Genomic DNA, 25,615 nt, shown 5'->3' on the forward strand with positions numbered 1-25,615 from the left:
GTAAATGTCTCTCTCTGCACTCACGATCCCTCTCGATTTCCAGCTGCGACCAATACGCTACAACGAGCTAATATGAGGATGACCGGTTTATCGCGAGCCATGTAATTGTCAATCACCTTAAAAATAACCTTTTTTAAAAAAAAAAGGTAAAGACACCAAGTATAAGCGCTATCCAATCAAGAATTATGTAACTTAATTACTTGGATATATTTTGTTAAAAAAAAAATTATTATTGTCTCTACAAAAGTAATGAGATCATCAAATTGCGCCAATTAAAATGGATATTTATACAAACTAGATATTTTATTATATGAGGATGACCGATTTATCGCGAGCCATGTGATTGTCAATTGCAATAACACACGTATATATTACCGCGCTGACACTTCTTTGTAAGTATTGGTCAGGCTTGGCCAGTACAAAATGCAACATTCGTGAGTTCATACGTTCAAATGTTACAATTGCGCTTAACAAAAATTTGAATCGGAGAAGAAAGACGACAAGGATTTTCAAGTATTCCCACCGCCTCGAGAAAAAGAGGCCGATGAAATATTGGTGGTATTTTCATCAGAATGAAAAACAAACTTCCACGGTATGAAATTATAATGAACGCTTTCGAATGAATATTTGATATCCGTGTGCATTCATGCATTATTGAAGTAATTTCAGACGATACGAGCAATCGCGAGGCGAATATTATAAATGCAAGAAGAGGCGGTTATCGCGAAGAAATGATTAATCATAAAGAATATATACAACTCTCGCGAGAGGCAGTACGCGACGATGATTTTAATGTAAGCAATAATTTTGTTCACGGGCTCGGGCAAGATGCTATTAAAATGTATTTCAGGTATAAAATACGAGGTACGAACTTCCAATTACTCCGTGACATATTGTATTTTACAGCCAAGTAGGTATATGAGAATACGAAGAATATCGAGAAGATACGAGGATTTTATTCGGAATACAAGACTTTGCGTCTCACTCGATTTTGTGTAAGTCGTAACGCGAAACTGCGTATTAAAACTTGAAATACTGTCCAGTCCTGAGCGCCCACGTTACGTCCTGTTCGTTATTATTATTAATATCCTATTATCGTAGATAGCAAAGTTATATAGTTGTGCGACACGTCTTCATTAAGATTGTTGCTAGCCGGTGCGTACAATTTGCCTTCGTCGTTCATACCCACTGCGGCACGAGGAGTTGCGGATACGTAGTATCAATAGCGAATTATTGCGAAACACTGGCGTTTCTCTGTTTTACATTTTCCCCAACATCAATTCCGGCATTGGTTATCGGTGTTAAGCAGACAAATTTGACAACACTTTCATTTTCACTTACCGTGTTTTTCTCGCTCGTACATACGGCCGTTCGCCTGCTTACGTAGCGTATTTTAATTTTTCCTCGCCGACCGTTCTGTCAACGTGAGACACTCGTTTTGCCTGCGACGTGCGTCGAGATGTCAACGGTTGTGCTTTCGATTATTTTCACGTGCCCGCGATAAAATATACATGATGTTCCGAGAAAGTCGGGGCACACGAACGGCGGGACGCTCGCTCACTATCTTCACGTAGATCTTGTTCTTCCGCTCTACGAATTTTGAAAAATTAATCTTCTGATTGACGAAATTAAATTGTATTAAATTGCTCATCTAAGAAAGCAAACCGATCGTCGGTCAATCCTTTGCTTTAATTATCAGAGGCGGATAGTTGTGAATTTACAGCAAAAGGCCGTCCCGAAGCATGTATCTCAAGAAAGGATCGTATCCTTTGGGAATGAAATCTCGTTCTGAAATTTCTCGTGTTCTTCAGAAGGCAGATTGATCACCGTTCAATCCTTTAATTATCAGAGACGGCAAATTTCTATGAATTTCTAGCAAAAGACTGTCTCGAGGCACGTTTCTCAAGAAAGAATCGAATCCTTTGGGAATGAAATCTCGCTCTGAAGTTCCTCGTGGTCTTCAGGAGAAGCAGATTGATCTCCGTTCGACCCTTTAAATTATCAGACGCGGATAATCATGAATTTATTAGCAAAAGATCGTCTCGAAGCACGTTTTCTTTTCTCTTTAAGAAAGAACCAAACCCTTTGGAAAGCGAAAAATTCGTCCGCTGGTGCACATCGTTCTCGGAACAACCGATGTATTCTCGCCGATCCTTGTCGCCATTCCGTGTTTCCTTTTGTTCCACGAACAACGACATATCTGTGATGCGTACTTATAACGTGTACGGGGAATATTAACAAAGTGTACCTAACGTTGATACGTAAAATACATGTATATTCGCGTGGCGATCCTATCTATTTTCCTCGCGCGCGAGTGCGTAAAATGGCTATTTCTCTACTTACGATGTTACAAATTATTCCGTGAAACCTTCGTTGTTACCCTCCCCCTCCTCCTCCCTCCCTCCCGCGCACTATTACACTATTGATCTATTATGCCCCGTCGAGGTATCGACCGGACGTTCTACATTATATAAGTTTGTTAATACTACTCGGCTATCTAATTGTATTCTCACTGTAAACCGGTATTTATATACTAACCCACGAGACGTCTAACGTGTCCTTTTAAGAACTAATTGCTGGCACATGGGTTACATGGAGAGAAAAAAAGGAACAAAAAGAAAGAAAAAAAATACCGTTGTTGATTGTACGTTATAAAAGGACAATAAAAAAAATATTATATACTTGTCAGTGCCCAATTTGTATTCCGAGCCCCGCCTGAAGACAGTCGGACTCTATGCCCGTTCATCTCGGTTCAACTTACTTTTTATCCTCTTCGACGCGGGGAGAATTTTATCTTAAAATTTACCCTGAAAAATTACGTGAACGTGGGACAACGTGGCATTTGAAGAGCTTTATGAGCGTTTTCTGACATTTTACCACGCATTTTACTTAAAATGCACGGTAAAATTTAAAATAAACTCATAAAATTCAACGAAATGCCGCGTTGTCCCACGATTACGTGGTTTTCAGAGCAAGTTCTCTCCGTGTAGTTTCAAGAACTGGAAAAAGATATAAAGTAAGTTAGATCGAGTTCAAGGTTAATCTGCTTCGGTGGAAATGAAATTATTAGTGAAAAATCGCCCGCTATCTAGCTAAAAGTGCGGTAAGGACGTGACGCGGGCCGAGGATGCGTAAGAGATGTATATTTATTCCGTGAGAAAAAAATTACTAACAAATAGTATGTCCGGGTACACATACATTATATAATCTCCTTAATTACCGTAAAATTTTCCATCGTTTCCTGACGACCCGATCGCTCGCTTCTGACAAATTTATGATAGACATTCGAGCATAGATCAGCTTTCATTATCGTCAACGTCGATCGGTGAGCCAATCCGGCCTCGTCTCTCGTGAAAAAAACGCAACGAAGTTGCACATGTCGCGATACATTCCAAGATAAGTCACGTTTCACCTCTTAATAGCGCTGAGAACCGCGAGAACGATTTAGCAAGAATTTGTTATATCAGGTTGTATTTAACTGATTTGTGTCTTTCGTAAATATCTTTAAGCAAATATATATATAACTATCTTATAAAAGTTAAGTTATATCTCTTAAAACCTACTTTCCCTTTTATTCTCATGTACAGGGTGTTCCAGCAGGAAAGGTCAATATTCTGGGAGGTGACAGTATCGGTCATTTTAAGCAAAAATGCTCATATCAATACATGTCCCATTCTCCACTGTTTCCGAGACGGGGCACATTTTGTTGACGTCCTCGTTCAGATAAAACGTGAACACTGGCAAGCGTTCCACTTTCACGCAATGTATTGAAAACCTTGGAAAACACTTTACGATTCGGAATCCTGCGTGTAGGAAAGCGACCGGTATTCTTCAACAGCAGCACAGAAACCGTAAACATACAGCACACCTGCATATTCGACAATTGTGAATATGCGAGTCATTTTGAACATTTCTACAATGTTATCGGCACAACCGTCAACAGACGTATAAAAGTAAATTCCCGCGGGCGTTTGTGAGGTTAGATAAAGGGTGAAGTGTACAGAAAAAAAATTAAGTGCACGAGACATTCAAGTAGCTCTATCTCGGAAACAGGGGGGAATGGGACATATATTCATATGAACATGTTTGCTTAAAACGACCGACACTATCACCTCCCAGAATATTGACCTTTCCTCCTGGGACACCCTGTATAAAGGCCCGTGTCCACGATGCTGGAACTTGGTCCGCAGGCCTTAGGAAACGGAACGTTCTAATTCTTCTAACTCTCGAGAGAGTTAAAATATTCAATATTTAGTAGATATCAGAGAATGCATTCGAAAAATAGTGATATCGTCTCTCTTTTTACGCCTGAGAATGTAATTACAGAAACTTAACTCTGGTTCTTTATTACATACCTAAATGCATCGTCACGCGCCGGTGATCAGGATCGTGTCAAGTAGAGGGCCGAGTTTATGAAGAGCGATTTTATTATACTGGAATTTCAACTCCTTACACAGTGATCATTGTTAATATACAGTTTAGGTGTAGGTATCGACACAGAATATCGAGTATAGAGTGTACCACCTCGTCACCGCGTCGCCAGCGGTGACGACGTTAGATAGCAGCGGCGGATAAGAGCGTGATGATAATCATACAGCGATAACGATGACATCAATGTTCAGACGTAACGATTCTCACTAATGCTAATTGGGTCTCGCTTAAAACGTTAAAATGCCTGTGGGGATATTCAAACGTCCGCCTCGTTCGCGTTCGCCTCGCGAGCGCGACGCCGCCGATCGCTCGTCGCTCCGTTGCTCTCCCGATGCGCGCTTCCGCTCGCGGCGGAGAACGACACTTGGCCGAATGGGCACGGGCTTAAGCGGAAGGGCTGTCTTGCAGTGTATACTCTTAAGACAATGTTTTATATTTTAAGCCTGTGTCTTGAGGTGACGCGCAATAACTGTTGTATGTCTCAAGAGTGCAAGACAGCCATTCTGCTCAGGTCCCACCAATCAAGCGCATCCCGGGAGCGAAGAGCGCGTCGAACGACGTTGAACCGATCGACAGTTCGATATAAAAAAAAGTCACTCTCCTCGAGGGAGCTTTTCGTCCTCTCGCGGGACGAATGTCGCTCGGTCCGACGTCTGGCAACGCGCCGCGACGGAAATGATCGTATGTCCGCGGCACCTCGCGTGCGACACACGGTTGGGTGTGCCTCTACGCGCGCGTTATAGGCCATAACTGCTACCTTTTATTGCCGTCGACCCACGAGTGTAAATGTAAAACCGCGCCGGCTGCTGCGGAATTCCGTCGCGGCGAGCCCGCAAAATTAAATTCTCGCTGTATCCAATGGCCTACGTGTATCGATTTCTGTAGAGATTTTAAATTGTCCTTTTCGGTACATCGTTTCCCGATCGTTTCCTTGCGATAGATAGTCTTGTCTCAATTTACATAAGCCACGGAGATTGCGGAGTCGATGACTCATATAATGGCAATGATACCTACATTATCCAATTTTAATCGTAACAGGTGATGAGTCGTTCTATTCTAACGATACTCCGTTTATTCTCTATTCGTCGTGGCGTCAGCATCGCGTCGAACGCGCCTAAGAAACGGGACAAAATTATCGGATATTCATCTTAACTACGGTGATGATGATGATGATGATGATGATGATAATAATAGTAACGCGAGTGTCTACTATACGAATATCTTTAACTGCGTTATATCAAATGTATCGAGTACACTGGAACGATATCTAAACTTAATCAGCCTCTTTATAATCAACAGCTATAAAACTCATCCTGATGTGTCGTAAATTTTACCTTGGCTATAATTATATATATATATATATATATATATAATTATGTATATATCGTAGGAGTATCGTGAATGCGAGCCGCGCGAGTCCCGCCGGAAGGACTCGATTCGACTTTGACGATACGTCTGTCGTACACTTACGTCTATGTCACGCGAAGCCTTTAGGCAAGCAAGAGTCGGACGAGTGCGGTTCACCTGTTTGCCAGATCGTTTTCACGGATACACCGTTAGACTCGGGCAAGCAACGGTCGCTTAATCTTCCGTGAACGAGGATAATTTCAGGTAATTGCACTGTTACACAATTTTTTGTCTCCCTCTGGGTAAAAGAATTTAGACTTGCAACGATTATTTATTCCTTATAAAAATTTCTATTCATTTTCCAGCTTTAATGCCGATTTTTTAAGCGGATTTCGCTCGCTTTCGCGTTACAGCGTCGCGAGCTGAGAAATTACGAGAGCAAGAGGGAAGGGCGTTATCTCGAATTCGTCACTAGATCGCAGAGAAATTGCAGCTCTAGTCGCGGCACGGTAAGTTTACCGCGAATCGCCTGCGGCTAACTGCACCCCTGCAAACTTGCTCGCTTATCGGCTTCGTATAAGTGAGAATCAAAATCGTAATTAGTATAGTCAATCTTATGGCTTACGTGCCTACGCGGTCTATCACAATTTGCCTAAAGAAGAAAAAAAAACGTATCACCCTTATCTACGTAACCGAAGTTCTGCCATCACCTACCCCAACGTGAGAATGCACTCTCCGCCATCCGGGGGAAGGATGCGTCGACGAAGCGCGACGAGAGTCGCGTTAATTTCCGACCTTGAGCCTCGCCGACGTTGAAGCAATTCGTTTCGAATCACGCTGCTCGGAAATTAACACCGTTCGCGAGAATAAAACAAGTCGACCGATCGGAGGAGAACGGAGCGAGAATGCGGGGACCGAGTCCGTCTATTGAAACTTGAGCATAGCAAACGACTCGACCTGACCCGTGCCGCCGAAGTGATCGAAGGCTTTGGGCGGAACAACGGCCAAACGAGCCCTTTTCGGGATCCGGGAAAATTAATCTCAACTTTCCGTCAAACCTAATTCCACGATTAAGACGTACGTGCGAGATTGATTCCCTCTTATTCTGAAAGGAGCCTCGTCTCCACTGCTGAGCCGAATCTTTCAATAGTGAAAAAAAGCATCGCTCTCGACAAATTTCCCACACAAGTGTCTCTCTCACGAGTTCTTCGCGAGCTCAGCCCATTCGGTCCCACGGTTCCATCTCGAAGACATTGGACCGGCATCGACGAGATTCTCGGGGAAACGTCCTGGAATCCGTCCAATTGTGATTTCATTTTCAGCGATATTGCGTTACATTCCAGATGCCATATCTAGGCTGCCAAAAGTGGAACAGTGGAACGAAATGGAGCAAAACAGAGGAAAAAAGATACGCGAGCGTCGTTTCGTCCCGCAAGAGAAATTTGTCCTACTTTTTGGCACACGCTTCCCTCGTCTTACATATCGTGACTTAGGGCCGCATATCACGACGGTGGCATAAATCAAATCCTGAAAATCCTATCGACGTCATCTCGAGCGAGTACCGTTACACCGGATTAGATTACACCCGTAGCCGGTGGCTCTCCAGATGGTCCGATCTGAGAATCGAAAGTTTAAAACGCGACAGCCGAGATTATAATCTCTTTGGGAATTCGATTTACGCCAGCCTCGAGACGGGCGGCGTCAACCGCCGATTCTACTCGTTCTCGCTCGCGTGAATGAAATGATTTCGACGAACCGCCTGCGCGATTATTCGCCCGCGCGATATCTCTTTCACCTCCAGCCATTATCCTACGACAGAGCACGAACAAATGCTATTGAGTGAGCTACATACACGTGTATGCGTACTAGACCGTTACGATTAATGTAAATATATTGTCGAATATATCCAGAAAACTCAAGCGCGCGTCCGCTTCGAGTTGTCGGCGAAACGCTGGTGACGTTTCGGCCGACGGTCACTCAATTCCCAGGTGGTCCTCGATCAAACCCGGGGAGTAATTAGCACGTCGTTGACGCTGGAGCGCGTAGGCGGATCTCCGGATTATGCACCGTATACTTTTTGAAGCCCCGAACAGAGTCGAAATTGCGGACTGGCGAAAGTTCACGAGTTTATCCGCCCCGGCGGTTTCGATAATCGATATACCGATCGCCCACCATCTGCGCCGTATTAATCTTCGTTATTCAAATAACGGACAAACGACGTTTATAATTAAATCCTGGTGGCTGGCCCGGAGTTTCCGGAGGAGTAACATCGACATACCGTTTCGTGAGCGATTTCGCAATTCACAGCTCCGACTCGTCTGGATGGACAGAAGCGCATACATCCATTTGTTAACTCTTCGAGCTGATTTTTGCACTGGCTACAAAATAAATTACGTAGTGAACTAAACTACGTAGTGTATCTAAACTAAAAGGTACAAAAGATCGACTTTTAACATTTTCCCCTCAATCTTTTCCATATAAAATAACAATTCAAATAGTAAATTCCTGTACTTTGTACCAACGTATCCCAAAGAGTTAACAATATCCTTTTCTCTCGGTACAATCGTAAGCTCATAAAGCGCGTACATCTGCGATATCTCATCCTCGCCGATACAATCATAAGCGTGAGACGAGCTCGGCAGGTACCTGACCTCGTCACACGCTTCTCGACCGATATCTTTGTCTATCTACGTATTTACAGGACTAGAGTCTTACTTAAAATCTCGGCTGCCTGCTCGAGGAGGGTATCGAGTCCGCGGTTCATCGAGGATCGATCGTGGCGTCGTCGAGCAAGCAGAAAGTTATGAGCATAAACGCGTGTGTGTTTACCTTAAGGACTACGCTTACCTTAAATATGCTACTGCAATTAGTACCCACCGTTTCTCCTACGATAAGATTTACTCATCAACGCAAATTCACCTGGTATTCCACCTAGCACCATTCTACGAAGTGCCATCGGGACGCCTCTTAACAGATATCGCTCAGCCGACGATGGTTTTATGCCTCTAAACTTAGCCGCGATTAGGACGTACACTAGGAATCACCGATGCCTTCCCGTATTTAGATAGAACACACATACATTTCCCAGGTATGTATTATGCAAAAGGTATAAATGTGTTGATACGTGCACAAATTCGTCTGGCAAGGCATCAGCGATTCCTTCGTGCGTACATGCAAAATCGAATTGCTCTTATTCTGAAAAGAGCTCGTCCACCGTTGAGCAGTAAAAAAAAAGAGCGATTTTTCAATAAAATTATTGAAAAAATATTAATATATACATACATTTCTCCCCATTTTTACTAGATTATTTCGATTCCTCTATTATTTTGTAACATAATCTTAAATGTAATCTCCATTTAATTGGATTTTCCAAATTTATAATTAATGATAAAACGTGCACGTGATATTCACTGCAGAGTATTTGCCCCCTCTCGTAATAAAGCTCGTATTTCCAGTTGCCGCGCAATCTTTCGCGAATACTCAGAACGATACGTGTTAATTAGCGTCACAAAAACCCCGTATCCAGTTTCGGTCAATTCCATCGAAAGCACTTAATCCGATTGCCGTGGGCCAGCGTCGTGTTAAGGATCGTGTTACTCGTTAGAACCTGCGCTCGTCTTGCTTCTCATCGCGAAACACCAGCAGCGCGAGAAGAATTTCGCTCTTCGCCTTGTTATCGAGATAATAAAGCGTCCCTTTGACATCGACCATCTTTTTACGAAGCGTGCTCGATCCAATTGCGGGTTTCGGGAGGGAAAAGTCGACATTTGAGAATGACAGAGTTGGCGGTATGTGCAAAATTCAAAATTCCGATGACTTTAGCGAGTTCGCGATCTACTGAAATAGAAACGTCTCGATGGAACGACGCTTCGCGATTCATTGATTGTCGTGTTCGAATTCGTCATGTGGAACAGAAAGGCCTGTAGATATTGTAGCAAGCAGTAACGGAGAATTTAACAGAGCTTATCAAAAAACAGATCGTACATAATAAATTATCTTGAATGAAACGTACCGGCTTTGATAGCTCAACTGGAAACAACCTCAATTTCGTGTTTGACACACATTCTGCGAGGGAGCCGAAAGTAAAATATTTACTATATTAAAACTGAGAAATCAATTTCCAAACGTTACGAATCCAACCGGTAACGTCGCCCGAATCACAAATAAATGTTTTATTTCTGCGTGCGACAGAAAAATAAAATACAGAGATTTGTCATTATAGCTAAATCGATTCTTTCAAAATCTGAAGATCATACGCCGTCGCTTTAACACGTACAGGACTTACTGCTGCAGAACTGCCGCTTTTTTTGCACCTCCATCACTTCAATTTTTTCAGTCGTCCCGATTCCTCGCCGATCTATCAAACTTCGGTCTCCTAATTCACTCAAGTATTCCCGAAATCTTTCTCCCGCTGTCTCTTCCCACGAGATTTAGCAACGCGAATATCTTCTACGATAGATTGTCAATGGTTACAGTCATTCCGCTAATTACTTTACGTCCTGACTCTCAACCTAGTCGATACTTCGAAGAATTCTTTCCCGGAGATGCCGATACTTATGCAGAATTAATAACTTTTCAGTCTCCAGACATGCGTTTCTCATTTCAGAAATTACGTAAGTTATTTACGATCGCGCAGAAACCAATGTTCGCCAGTGGCATTTCAAGTGATAAATGACCCTATATTGAATTTTAATAGTGACATTCAACCGCAAGAAATAATTCACGTCGTTTCTCAAATTAATATGAAATATGACACAGTTTCTCTAAGTTATGATCGCTATCATATTTTAAAACTAAACGGATTTTCGAAAGTTGTGACAAGTTGTCACGAAAGCTAATTTATTTTCAAGCCAGTATCGAGGAAAAAGGGCTGAACTGTCGTGCTAGATCGCACGGGGAGCCTGTATTGTCTAACATAAGTGCCGGTGAGGTGTTTCTCGTTGAATCAGATGAACCAGGTGGGAGGTAATCCGTCTGGATTAAAAATAAGAACGTCACCTCGATTCCGCGCGAATTGGACCGAAAATCCTATCGGCCAGTCTAGGCGAGCTTTAAACATCTGCCGCAGCGTCATACGGTTTATCTATTTAGTTAACGTATTTACCTACCTGAATCAACCGGGAATTTGCACGATATCGATTCTCGTGACCGATATCGAAGATTCGGCCGCGAGAGAGAAAGAAAGAGAGAGAGAGAGGATTGTCCTCTCAGCCTCCAATACCAAGGATCGTTCTCGAAAGTTGAGTCAGCGGATAGATTTAAGGGGCTGTGAATACACAGCGCCTACGCTGATAAATGCGATTTAGGATACTCCTAGTCAATACTCTTCTATTTTACGTCGCTAACGAGAAATTTCAGATAAATTGAACCTCCAGATTGCGGAATAAACTGATGTAATCACAAACAATGTGCAAAATATAATATTTTCACTGATCCTAAAGTGCTGCTGCGACAAATCTAATAATTCGCGATCTAACGAACCGTTTCAGCACAGGAGGGCTACAGAGGAGCGAAAGCACGAGGGAGGAGGGGACTCGGATTGATCTCGACCTCTCTCACTTCGATGGATCGTGTCTGATGTCTCGGAGGAGACGGGATGAATCGCGCGAGGATACCTTAAGGACTACTTTTGGCCAGAAACGCGCCCCGTTGCGACGAATATCTACCGGGATTGTAAACGTTCGAGACGGTGGAGCTTGACGGTAGTGTAAATAGGAAGGCGCATCGCTCGACGCGAGTCGAGAATAACTGAGACTTAATTAATGCGCTGATAGTGCGAAACCGTGCTGGGTGTCTCCCTGCCATACGTTAGCCCTTTCGATGCGCGAGGGAGGGACGCCACGTACCGCTGAGAATGGTCCTTAATGCGCGAAGAGGCAAACAATGTTCGCGCGCGGTACTAATTCGCGAACACGCGCGCAAGTTTACGATCTCGCGATTAAATGCGAGGTAAACATTAACGATTTGTAACTCAGTTCTTGTAACACAGAATAATCTGTCTAATATATTATTATATTATATTATATAATATATATAATTATATAATATAATAAATAAATTATAGCTTCTTCCTTATTAGAAAAATTATTCAAAGTAACAGCTCAGGTATTTGTTCCTTTTCGCTTTCGTGCGAGAGATAACGATGTTTGAAAAATTCGATACGCGCAGATACTTGCGTATTTTTGTTACAACTGCTAATATTTTGATTTTGTTAAAAAGAAAATGTTACCCAACTCGCCCCATCGCGGCATCGACTTTAAAAGCGCCGCGAATCAAGTCTACTTTGCAAAATGGGTTTTTCTTCCTATGGCAAAACACGCGAATTTCGTTACGTATAAAATAAACACCGACGTGCTTTTAATTAAATAACGAGCGACGTGGTACGAACGCGTATCAGTGTACCGGTTTTCTCGAATGAAAATTCATTTTTTATTTGCTTTCCAGGCAAAAGATGAATTCTTAAACCGTAGTTTGATATTTTTATCCACTTGGTAGATTTCCATTCACGCAGCACATCCGTTTTGCACCGCGATGCACGCGAACGTGCAATTTTCGAAGATTAAGACATGCGTGTCAAATAGCACCTCTAATCAGTAGCGCGCGCTGTGTACTTCTCTACATTATTAATAATGCACAATAGCGCTCGAATGATGCAGCAGGTATGAACCGAGGCGCGATCGATTCACCGCGGCTTGGAAACGCACAATTTTTCAATCGTCGCCTCCCACCTCTCGAATCCTATTGTACAGCGCTGGGAAATTCCCAGCGATTAATTTTTTTTTTCAATTACGTAATAAGCCTGCGCGATGTAATTTGCCCATCGAGCATTGGACTGCGGAGACACCGGGCACGGTTTCTGATCCGAGATACCATCGGGCAGTGCCTCCGTATAAGCAATGATGATTCACGATCGATTGGAGTATCGGTGCGCGCGGAGTGTCGTTAATCAAGCGACAAAAAAGCGATGGCCGCCATCGCGAGGTCCCCTGTTTCCCAATGTCGACGGATAGTCCAACCCCTCGGGGGTTGGATCTCCCCGTCGATTGCGATCTAAAGCGGCCGGGGCTCTCAATACGGTAGAGTCCGGTCGGACTCGCGCGATTGACGTTAATCGACGTTAACCAGCCATCAATCACTCGCCTCCGTCAGGTTTTACCCGGCGCACCGGTACACGCGGAGACCGTGCCCGAGACGCGCGACGAGATCAATTAATTCTCAGTTACCCGAATCGGATCGGCGTGTAACGCGAGACGCGAGTAGTCCTCATCATCACCGCGTCCTCTCGCCGACGAGTGAGACGCTCCTCAGATCGAGAGCGGCTGCTCGTCGCAACGGTGCACGAAGCCGTGTTGCTGCTGCTGCTGCTGCTGCTGCAGCAGCTGCTGTTGCTGTTGTTGCTGTCATCCACTGTTCTGCTCGGGTAGCAGTATGCTGACGGATTTGCGGCTCGCCGTGGAGACGGCGTGGTGGCCGGCGTTCGTCGCGGCCAGGGCGGACGTCGGCCGATGTGACGGCGCGACCACGCGCACCTCCGGCCTGGGTGAGGCCTCCCTCATGGGGCTACCGACGCCCACCAGCTCCTCGGGGTTTGTCGCCAAGACTGCCGACGGTCTGCAACGACCACCGCCATTCGTCTCGTGAGTACGCGTGCGTTCGCCTCGCGGCGACCCGTCGGGTCCGTAAGATAAATGTGTCTCGTGCGCTCTTACTCTCTAAAAGTCAACCAGCGCATTGCGAATCGGTCAGTATCGTCACTGTGAACCGGTGAATATTCACTGGTCCCAGTGACGATCCACTGATTGACTCTTAGAGAGTAGATAAGCTCGCTCCAGGTAACTCGAGCCTTTCGTTCTCATCTACTCGCCAGGACTTTTTAATTTGTTACAAGATGTGATGTGTATTTATTGATCTAATTTGGGCTTCTAGTAATTGAAATTTCAGATAAGCTCGCTCTGGGTAACTTGAGCTTTTCTTTTGCATCTATTCGCAGTTAGGATTTTCGAATTGATTTAATTTAGATTTCTTATAATAGGAAATTTAGTCTTTCTAAAGAAATAAAACGAGACCTGCCGATCTCATGGACTGTGCGGGTTAAAGAACAATGGCGGACAATTCATGCATTTTATCGACTAAATTGCTACCTTTATCATTGACGAGCGAACAAATGGAACCGTTGGAATCTCGTCGGAATTTGTCAACTCGTATTGATTTATTGTACCATTATGTAGCCCAAATAAATAATTTTCGCGTCGCCAATTTCCATTTACTCCAATTAGGAGCCGCTTTTTTTGCGGGGGCGCCCAATTTATTTCGGTATTTTGTTTGGCGCATCGGAATCAAGTAAAATGAACGGAATTTACCTACCTGTGCTGCGGGGGCGGCGTGGGCGTTCGCGATAGGGGGAAGCTGGCGACTTCCCTCGTCACCGAGAGCGACCGGATCGATCCGAACGTTTGGTCCGGCGATAGATTGGCCCCAACGCTTTGCACCATGCCGCTACTGGAACATGGACATCGGTTAATTGCCAATTAGGCTGTCCACGGAGCCCACGGAGCGGCTCGTCTGTCTTAACCCTTTCCCCAAGTTCTCTCCCCCTCCTCTTCCCCGAACGGTGTCACCGAGTGTGACTCAACTTTGTTCTTACGTTTGCGGAATACAAGCGAATCACTTATCCGAGGGGCTCGGACCAACGGTAGACTAACAAGAGAAGTTCGGCGACCCGTGAACTCGAGCAGATTTGAAACTTTGCGCGAATGTAGATTCCGGGAGATGAAGCGGTCCCTCGGAGAGGTAAACCAATTCTCCCAAGTTCCCGCGTAATCTTTGAAATCGTCCAAATTATCGCAGAAACGTTCGGCGCTACAGCTTTCTTGAGTAACGTGAAACCGTGCGACGGTCTTTGGGAGAAATGCGAGGGGGAAACCGCTGACCAAAATCTCGTGCACCAACGCCCACTAATGCCCAGCGGGCATTACTTTATTTTATTATCTTATTTTATCTTACGTGCGAAAAAAACATTGGTGTGCGAAAATTTTGAGAAATCTGTTAAATTCGTAAAGGATAAGCAGAGCGAGCGAGAAACTCCCGACACTCGCGAGTACACGCGATCTCGGTACACGCTACAATTTGCTCGGGTATGTCAGCCGCCGATTAAATACGCCTAATGATCGCGGGATGACGCGTCTACTTTTTTTCTAATGGCTCTTAGAGAACTTTACACTTGGTTGCGCCGAGCAAGGTTCTACCGGATCGTTACGAAGCCGTGATTAATGCCACACGCAAGACGTTAATCACCCTCGCATTCGTACGCGCCGAAACGCGTTATTAAGTCCAACTTCGATCACACATGCCTTTGAGAGGAAAAAAACGTTACAAATGCTCCGACTCGCGTGGAGAACTGACTCGCCTTTGTGTCGAAACGCGATTAGCTTCCTGTCGCCGATGTAAAAAAAAAGGAGCCGTGGATATTTTTCATCGAAAATGCGTAACGCATGGATTCCGCACTTCCCATATAAACGAGAGATCCGAGAGAGCGAGAGCGAGAGCGAGAGCGAGAGCGAGAGCGAGAGAGAGAGAGAGAGAGAGCCGGGAAAAATCTACAGGCTGACATGTGAAAAAACCCGCGCGCGTATTACGGCTTATAACAGATATATGGCTTTCATACACGAGCCATCTCTCCCCGCCCTCTTTCTGCCTCTCCCTCGTCGCGCCGTTAACATTTGTCAAGTGACGAAAAGCCCCCTGAATTTGAGAGCAAAGAGCTAATCGATAAGTTCGATAGGGTGGTCTATAGACACACCTACGCGCTCAATTTGCCTTTACACGCGAGACATCTGTGCCCTTCGCCGACGCGAAAAGAACGTCTCGTTCTTGTCCCACGTTCTACTAAGAGCCGCGACTATTTTAAGGATTAAAACGCGACCACGAGCGTGACCGGCATAAGAGATTTCTTCGTACAATTTCACCAAACGCGATTGACACGTAAGATATGTAGGAAATGAGCGATGTCCTCAAAAATATCAGTTTTTTTTTTCGGGAAAAAAACATGTATCACGTCATTGATTAAACGGAATCAAGTCTGACTAATCTGTTTTTTTCCCCTCGCTTCGCGAAAAATGTTCCGCCGTTTTTACGTTTTCAACGTTGAATATTTCGACAATTAAATTCTAAAATTAAAATTGTACGGAATTAAAATCTATTTATGTGGAACTAAATAAAGCACTTTACTTCTTACCGTGTGTGTATTTTGAGACTCGCAGAAAGCTATTACAGATTTCATTATTTACGGTTAAACAGAAAATCTTTCAAATTGATTAAAATTATTAAATCGGTTTGAAAACAAATACTTCGTATAAGTGCGGGCAAAGGTAAAATAAAATGCATAAGAAGCGCATAGAAACATTTATCATCGTGTAGAGAGCTAATGGACGAAGCCAGCCTGCTTATCCGCGATGGATTTCGACGTGTCTCGCTTTCGTGCCGCGGGAATTCGCGAAACGATTATCGGACGACAGGACGGGAAATAGTTGATCAAAGTGGATGGTTATCGATATTGCAGCAGGGGCCCTGAATGCTTTGAGAGACGCCATGAATTATTCATTCAGACCCGACCGGGCATGTCAGGATGTCGAAGTTATATCCGACAAACTCGCTATTCCGTTCACATCCGCTAAATTCGCGAACTTTTCGGAAAGACCGACTGTCTCTCTCTCTCTCTCTCTCTCTCTCTCTCGTGCGCGCGAAGCGGTATCCGTTAGACGAAGGTCTCTCGGAAAAATCTCCGTCGTGAACGAAAAAGTTTAACTCGCGACGGAGGCGCGGATTTACATTTGTACATTAAAAAATTAAAATCCATTTGTTTAGCCACGTACGTAGACACAACTAATGCGTTTTGAGATTAAAAGCACACCATCTTTGGAGAGAATATTCGAAACTTCGCGTAAGCTGAACAGCAAGTTTTGTGAAAGTTGATAACTCCGAGCAAAACAGCTTCGTCCCTTCAGCGATTAATCCCTACGCGATTAACGACGGCTCATACATCGCACTAGAGAAGAGCGCACTCTCTCTCTCTCTCTCTCTCTCTGCCTCCCGTTCTTATTCTATTTATCTACTGTAATATGTTTGTTCCAATTTATGAGTCGGCAGAAATGCATCGTAAAATTATAGCGCACTTATCCCGCTGTTTTGCATCACTTTAACGGCTTAACCTTAAACAGCGTAGAATATTTTAGTCGCATAAAAAAAGACGAGAGGGCAACCAGGAAACCTCGTATGTACATCACTATGATAATTTCGTACTTTCTATATAGAACATTTTAAGGTTACTGCTTCAAAATTTAGCTCTATGCATTTATATAAAAAATTTGCAAGTATAAAAGCACAATATTAGTTTCGCCAAGTTCTCACAACGAGGTGACATTAAGAAGTTTCCGCTGACTCGCACTAACAATATATTGATGAAAATCATTATGGCGGAAATAACTGTTATAGCGAGTGCAGAAGATCGCAATTAAAAGTTAACAACTCGTTAATGTCTAAGAGCAAAATTACTACTGGAGGAAGTCTTAATCACCATACTTTTATCGATTATCATGCGAAATTACCCTAATATCAAATGCAGCGACGCTGCTGTAATTATTTTGATTTCAGAGGAAAAAAGGAAATTGTTGAATAAATAAATTCAATATCGCGGAAAAACAATTCTTCAAATTCATTGCTCAAGACGGTCGGTTAAATGTTACATAATTATGAATTTATTAAATTATTGACAAACGGATTATCAAGCGTGACTTACAGTGAACGCAAAATGTTTTACCGGCATGATCTTCTTTCTCACGACTGACAATGAGTCATAGAAAAGTTATTACGTCTCATCAGTCACGCTAGATGGAAATGATGGAATCAATATGACGATTGACGTACGTAGTAAGAAATTACAATAGATCAGCAATGAATTAAAACGTACGTCGACTACTGCCGGCTTACACTACCGAGCTATGTTTGTCTCACGGCTGGATATAATGTCTGATAAAATATACATAAAACCTATTTCGAGTGGACGTGGCCTTTACGCGAACGACAACCAGTGCCGTTGTTATGTCGAAAACGGAACTTAGTAATGTTCTGCGAATTTACGTAATTGCAGAGGACCTTTAGCATCGCTAATTGCCTCTCGCCATGTTTCTTTAATGAGGAACTCGAGTTAGATTTAGCTTCACTCGCGACAACCACGCGGCAAGTAGCTCTACGTTCGGTAGAAGAGGAGGAAGGTGAACTTACAAGAAAAACACGAAGGAAATATCACGGCGCGCGATCGGAGCTTCCAAGACCCAATACCAAACTTCGCGGACGCGTCCTATTTTTGCGCCAGTTGACATTTGTAGTGATTTATACTTTCTATTATAACGCAGTTCAAAAGCTCTCGGTCTCGCCAAGCTCAGCGTTAATAAATCGAATCGCGGTATTAGGCACGTCACCGAGCGGGCAACGTGTACGACGTGTATCAGAGAACGAGCCGTACTCACCTGACGGAGCCCGAGGTCACCAGGAAGGGCATGGGCGTCGGGCACGGGCTCAGAGGCGAGCTGCTCACGGAGCTGCGGGTGCTGCTCAAAACTGAGTGCGGACACTGCGGCGGACCTGCGTGCGGCCCTCCCGCGCCGCTTCCGCCTTTGCTGGACGCGCGGCCTTTCAGACACGGGATCTTCGGCCACCCGCTCACGTCCTTGCCAGATACCCCTGAAACAACACACATCACGCCGGTTATTTTAGGCACGAGCGCAAAACCCCGATGCACCGCTGAAGCACGCGGACCTATCGGCGGCAAATCGCTCGACTGATTAGTCTCGAGAGTTGTTCTGGTCTCCTGAGAAATTTCAGATAAACTTTCCGGTGGCAAAGGCACGATTGTATGACGTGTTAAGTTTCAACATCCTTGAGAGAAAGGACTGATACAATGTTGTCAGTTACCGAGCAATTAATCAGTTCTCTTTCTTAAGGGCAAAGTGAGATTATATAACACTAACCACGTTCACACGGTGGCTTACAATTCGATTTAATAACTATGACTCTACGCTACCGAATCCAATTTGTTTTTAATCACAGTGATCACGTAAATATATGAGCCTTATTTTATACACAGATAAAAATAAGTGTCAGATTAACTCTTATATTATTATACTCAAATTAACACATTCATTGTTTTGTATATACGCAACTCTCAGAAGCATTTAATAATCTCACATTCCAATAATGTTTCAGTCTTATTTAAATACTATAATTGTCACTTTAAGAATACATGTAATTATTTTGACAATAAAAATATTTTTATCATTATAATCTTCGATTTGAAAATATGTTATTTTCTATCCAACATTGTTTCCTTTCCTTTCAAGAAAATTATTCTTAAATAATAAGCATATATTTCTCTCGATTGAATTGCTATAAAATTGCTTCATTCAAGTAAGTTTTTTTTCCTATAACGCAATATAATCTCATTTCAAACTGATGCCGATTGTAAAGAAACTCCCTTTGCACTGTCATCCGGTACTTTGAAACATTGCACGTATGATAAACAGATTATAATAGATTACGCCTCGCAAAAATACATTTCGAGGCTAAAAGCGTATCGTGGTAAAAAGTTGTTGATATTTTTAACTACCTCAACGTCATTATAAGCCGGAACTTTTATCTCTTTTTTAACAAGTTTCATCTAGCGATTGTGAAAATACAAACTTTGCCGCTTAACTCTGAGTTGCGTGTGCACAACAGCTGAGAATAAAATGACAGACGCATATACGTATTTTATGGTATTCGTTAAAAATGCTCCACCGCTTAAAAGCAAATTAGATATAGAATATAAAATACTTCAGTATCGTTTAATCAATGTTTATAAAAGAAAATCGTCAACTTGGACAATTCCAGTTTCAGTAAATTCTCGCACGTACACGGTGACAATGTGCTTTCAAAATTTATCCTGAAAATTATGTAATCGTGGGACAACACGGCATTTCGAAGAATTTTATAATAAATGTATGGCACAATGTCAAAAGACTCATAAAATTCTTCAAAGTGCCACGTGGTCTCACGATCATACGATTTTCAGGGTAAATTTTAAGAGAAAAGTCTCTCCGTGTAAGAAGGAAAATTTAGCCAGCAAATCGACGAAAGTCCTGTTGCCACGAAAGTTTTCGGGAAGAAACGTAAGCTCTCCGGGCCGTCGCGTGACCTTTCTTCGATATTCAGGAACCATTATGAGATAATCATGCTGGCATGTGTGCCTATCGTGCGTACCGTGGCGGAGTGTCGTTGCGCTCCTCCCGTATTGGCAGCGTTAGTGCAGCGTCGAGATAATGCCGGGCGTTTAGTATGCAAAGGGGAGCTTTCGCGACCTCTTTCGAATCCACCGCGATTTGAATATACACGGCACCGTGTTGGCGATTTGACGAAGCGATAGACCGTCTCTCTCTCTCTCTCTCTCTCAATCTCTATCTCTCTCTTTCAGTCGTTTAGATCTCCGTCGGGAGATAGGAACCGAACACACATTAGCAGACGAACGATCGCATCTTCGCTACAGAGACGGCAAGTAGAGCCGCTCTTCGTTTGACACTAGTTGCTATAGCGGACTCTAAATGGCGCGTGTCATCGATAACCGAGATCCACATTGCGATCGCGTCTTCGTACTGTTGGGGCACGATTATTTGAAATGCCGTCACGAGCGAAATATCTCTGCTCCTCTTTTCTGTGACTGCTTGACGGTCGGATGGAAGGATCTTTAAATGCGCTAAACGTTGTGCATATAAAAAAATATAGAGGAAAGTTTTCTATTATGCGATACGATTCTGATATGAGACAGTAGGCTTTCAACGTCCAAATTCAATCACAAATCTTTTTTCGCAACGATTACACGATCTAACAATCAATTTTCCACAAAAACAGATTTCACTCCAAGGGCAATAAATTAGTGGAATCAACAGATGACGCCTATTAATTTAGCAGAAACTCCGCTGTCTCATATGAGGAGCCTACACCATAATAAGGAATTTTCCTCTATAATAAAAAAAATCCGAAAATTTTGAAAATGCACTCTAATTGTAAAATGTATGGTAGATTTAACCGATATCCCGACGTCAGCATCGTTTAAGAAGACTCGATATCAATGACGAAGAATGTGAAACTTACAGCGAATTCAGTTGCGTGCACCAATACGCACCGAGTGCATTATAAGACTTGTTCATAGTTAATTCTTATTAAAGATCGCCTTAAATACATGTTCAAAAACCACTCAGCCGTAAAAATGATCGTACGGATACTACATAGATTATTTTACTGACTGACTTGGACCAAGTTCTAGCATCGTGGACACAGGCCTTAAAAAGTATTTAAAACGATTCTCAAATATAAGAATTAACTGTAATGAAGTCTGAGGCCGGCATTCATAATCAGATCTTATATTCAAGACTGTCTTAAGATCATCTTTAGATACTCCGTAGTCAATGAAATGTTCCATATAGCATCTTTAGATAAATTCAAGACGGTCTTGAATAGAAGATCTGACTATGAATACCGGCCTTGGTGCGCACTCAACGCGCACTAGTGCGAGCAACCGAGTTCGCTATTAGAAATGTAAAGAATATATTCTCGAGATTTTGGACTCTGTCACGACCTGCTACGCACATTTGCCAAATTTATTATGCTCGAAATTCAGGAATGCTCGTTGGACATTCCCGGGATCACAGTCTCTCGCCAATTAAATTCTAGCCGCCCTCCAACGTCAACGTTGGATAATTCAGACAGGAAGGAAGCCGCTCGGGCCGTGGTGCAATGCGGTGGGCAGGTACAAGCATGAAATTTGTAACGCGGTTGGACTCTCGACTCGAGAGGATCCGCGCAGAGAGAGCTCGGTTCTGCAATTCGGTCTTCCAACAATGGAGATCGGCGCGCACCGACAAAGCCCACGGCCCACGTTTTCGTTCCCAGCTACACGCTCGTACGTGGTGTACGTGCACGAGCCGCGAAAAAAAATTACGGCCGTTGCCAAATGCACGATCGCGCGGGGATGTCGCAACACTCCCCACGGGGCGAGAAGTCGGTCAATAGATGATGCTGTGCACCCAGAAAAAAGTTTGAAAGCAAACAAATTTGTGGAAATTTTGACCCTATACTAGACTTTTATTTAATTAAAAAGAAAAGACTTATCTTAACTAAAATTGTATTTCATTGAGACTGGAATTTCTAAGAGAATTCATGTCTCTTTCTTCAAATCTAGCAAATGTTCCAGTACACTGAGAGAAAAAAAAATAGTCATTTTTGGAGCCAACCATATTTTGGTTTATGACAACCAATATTGTGGTTATGAGAACTATCACATTGTTAGGTCAACCATAATTTACGTTGGAGGAATTATAAAAAATATGGTTGGCTCCAAAAATGACTATTTTTTTTGTAAAAATGACTATTTTTTCTCTCAGTGTAGTGAGTAGAAGTAAATATAAATTGAGTAGATTCAAAGAAATTTGATATCTCATTTGTTTAGCCTAACTGAATCCTTTTCCTGGGTGTGTAACAATTGTATTCCTCGACGACGATTTCAATAACGATAACACGAGAGTTATTTTATTGCGATTAAAATATTTCATGTAGCAAGTATCGATGATAAATATTTATGTGATGGTATAACTTTACAATTGCCAGAGCGAATAAAATGATTTAGGAAAAGGTATCTTCCGATAAATATTATTTCAGATATCCGAGCACCTGCTTTCTCTCTCTCTCTCGCACGTATATTTTTACATTTGCAGAAATAATACGACGTACTGTCTATAGAAGCTCGTTTTCTGTAACGAGTTGGCAAACCATTTAATATCGAAACTCCAAAAACCGTGAAAAGTAAACGAAATTCTACCTTCTCGGAACTCCCTAAGCACAAGCATCCAATATTACGAGTATAAGGTGAAAGGTTGCGGGGATTAGTGCCGGAGAAATTAATTTTTCCATCCAGGAAATTAAATAAAAAATCTCTTTAGGTAACGAAGACTGCGCCGACGCGGGATTAAAAAGGTTTCAAGAGGGCTTTCAAGTCGTGAGTTTCAGTACCGAAATTAGTCCTATCGTGATCATTGCTAGATAAACGTCCAATACGATTTAATGATCCGACAACAATTGTTAATTCTAGCGAGTTATTACCCCACCCCATGCGCTTAACGATTTCAATTTATCCTCCCGCGGCCATTCATTATTTTTATGGCAACTGGACAAAGGCTCCCGAGCTAAATTCGATTTATCGGCGAGCGTGAGGGCGTACGAGCACGAATGTTTACGTCGCATAGCCGTCGCGAAAGGATCGCTTAATCTCGCAGTCAATAGCCGTCACTTCGCTTCCGTCAGAATTCCACGGGCTTCGTAAAGCCGGACAATGGCAGAAAAGAATGACACGGCGGCGAAATACTGGATATTGCGCCGTCGTGTCCTCGGTACAAATCGCGCGGACAATAAGAGGAGAGGAAGAAGTCACAATCCGAAAGGCCGAAAGTATCGGAAAACCGTTCGATATTCGTCCCGAGATGAGGTCTTCGAGTACAGAGTTTCGTCGTGGGAGGACGAGGAGAAGGCGGAGGATAGAGACGGCGAGGCCTGGAAACGACAGTCCGCCGGGATTTGTTCCTGACCAACGTCCAGAATCTCAATAAACTCGCGGCGAACCGCCAATCGATTACCAGCATCCACGTATCCGCGGACGTATCTCGGTGACTTACCGCCTTTCCTCTTTAATTGAGCGATCGAAGAGAAGCGACGGTTATTTCAATCCGGGGTCATCAGAGGCGATTCCAAAATTAAAATTGTCGGACGTCTCGACCACTTATATCATCGAGATCTATCCTATAAAGTATAGGAAAGAACGAAGGAAGAATGGAAAAAGATTCTCCGTAATTCTATGTGATACTTTATCTATTACGCGTTTCATACACTTGGCACAGTTTTCGTGGGATTTTTTTTTGCCAATAAATTCAAAGCTGACCTTTTCCAATCCTAATGAGAGCTTCATCAGGGGTCTATCATCTTAAATGTTGAATTGTTGACGCTAATACGTAATATGTACGACAGATCCAGGGCAGAAATGGTCGAGGGGATAAATTGCAACGCGCCTGCCCGCAGATATACAGAGTACCGAAATAACACCATTTTAACTTAACCGACTGACATGGTTGATTGGAATAGGTCGGAGGAAGGCGAAGGTAGTGTTGCTCCCCGATTTGGCCGACGGCGGTCAGCGTTTTAATTGGCCTGACCGGGCATCGCCGAAAAGTGAGGACGACCCACTTTTGGCACAAAGGCCAAGACTAAATCCGCCCGTCGCTGCGCCATGCCGTATTAATCAACCCTCTCCCCCCCTGCCCCGTTATCTCCGACCGCGCTGGGGTTGGCGTGCCCCTGCGCGCGATAAACCTGACCTTTCGGCGAAATAAAATATCCCATCAGACTCGACGATTGCACGGCTGAGCGTTGCGGCGGAGCGCGTCCTCGCGGAAGATCAATCGGCGCTTAAACGGCGATCTGATAAATCGCGCGAACCATTTGCGAAATATGCTCGATCGTCGACGGAATTAATGCGGCCCTTCGGAGGGATCGAGGGTGGGCGGCACAATGCTGACCGCCGACCCCGTTCTCCGTGGAACAGCCGCGCATTTGCGCGCAAATGGAATCGAAAGCTGAAAATCCTGGTGGAATAATTGAGAACACAGCACGGAGAAAGGTTGAAGGTAACAGTTTCGAGAAGGCCATTCGTAGAATCAATTTATGCATGAAAGATATTTACGAGATTTAGTGAAATATTTTGTCGATGAAAAATATGGAAAATGTTTCTCCCTTATATTATTTTCTCGAAGAATTTACTCCAAATGTTACTCGAAAGCTATTTTGTTATTACCGCCGTATTAAAAGAGCCGATAAGCTTCTTTTAAGCTTCCTCATGCACGGATTATCCGACCTTCATTTACGGATAAAATTCGCTGATGCATTATGGCTTATCGTCTAGTACAATAGCCTTATCATGCAGGTAGCATCGTGTAATCTGGCACAGGTAATACCTTCCTAAAGTAACGTAATAACGCGGAATATGTGGGCGTGTGTGTATTGTATGCGGCAATTTAATTACAACGCTACAATTAATATTCTAATTAACAAAATGTCAGGACGGCTTAATTAATGAAATGCGATTATCATGAAAGACATTGAAAACGTAAAATAAAATTGTGATGAATAATGTACGTAAAGTCGCGTTTTCACGTGTGTCTAATTAGCCTAGTTTATTCAATTTAATGAAACCTCGTAGAAAAGTTCCGCAAAATTTTTACGCTCCGTCCGTTTTACCGAGAAAATTCGTTATATTTAAACTGCAAATTAAAAAAATTATCAAATACTCTATCCAGTACCAGCTAAAGAGAAACTTTCTCTATTAACTTTAGCTTTTAAAACTCAGCTCTTTTGGGGGAGAAGGTTCTTCAATCCTCTATATCCAGCCGTTGGATTCCCCGTATTTTTACCGGAGAAATATCGCCTCTACATTGTCCGAAAAGCCCGCGAGTGAAAAGAGCGACGTGTAATGCAAATTATCAAGAGACACGGTAATGTCTCGCGCCAAGTATAAGCGTAGCTAGAACCGCGCGCGCGAGACCGACCGTAGTTTACGCGAGTACGCGAGTTGACAGGCCCTCAGATTTTCGGATCTCAACGATTGATCCGATGAACTTCTAAGTGCGCTCAATCGAAAGCTTGGGTTCGATTGAGCGCACTTGCATAATAAAAGTGTTTTTAGTTTTTTCCTACGTGCCCCATGAAT

General features: G+C 43.3%; 1 protein-coding gene across 3 annotated transcripts in view; it reads right to left on the bottom strand.

Moving 5' to 3' along the window:
* Window positions 1-3,126: 3,126 nt before the first annotated feature.
* Window positions 3,127-25,615, bottom strand: part of LOC105569870 — an 89,004-nt gene continuing 66,515 nt past the window's right edge. The window contains exons 4-7 of one of the 3 annotated variants that reach the window (XR_001009540.1): window positions 18,303-18,516; window positions 14,143-14,277; window positions 4,356-13,389; window positions 3,127-3,424 (exon numbers count right to left, since the gene is read on the bottom strand). Coding sequence is in view for 2 of the 3 variants with exons in the window: in XM_012026654.1 (XP_011882044.1) it covers window positions 13,179-13,389; window positions 14,143-14,277; window positions 18,303-18,516 (560 nt within the window). In the remaining variant the exon portion in view is untranslated. Of the gene's footprint in view, window positions 13,390-14,142; window positions 14,278-18,302; window positions 18,517-25,615 lie in introns of all 3 variants that reach the window. The other 2 variants (XM_012026654.1, XM_012026655.1) reach the window with 2 other exon arrangements.

The sequence above is a fragment of the Vollenhovia emeryi genome, unplaced genomic scaffold (genome assembly GCF_000949405.1).
Source record: "Vollenhovia emeryi isolate VEMERY1.0 unplaced genomic scaffold, V.emery_V1.0 DF939122.1, whole genome shotgun sequence".
NCBI lineage: Eukaryota > Metazoa > Arthropoda > Insecta > Hymenoptera > Formicidae > Vollenhovia > Vollenhovia emeryi.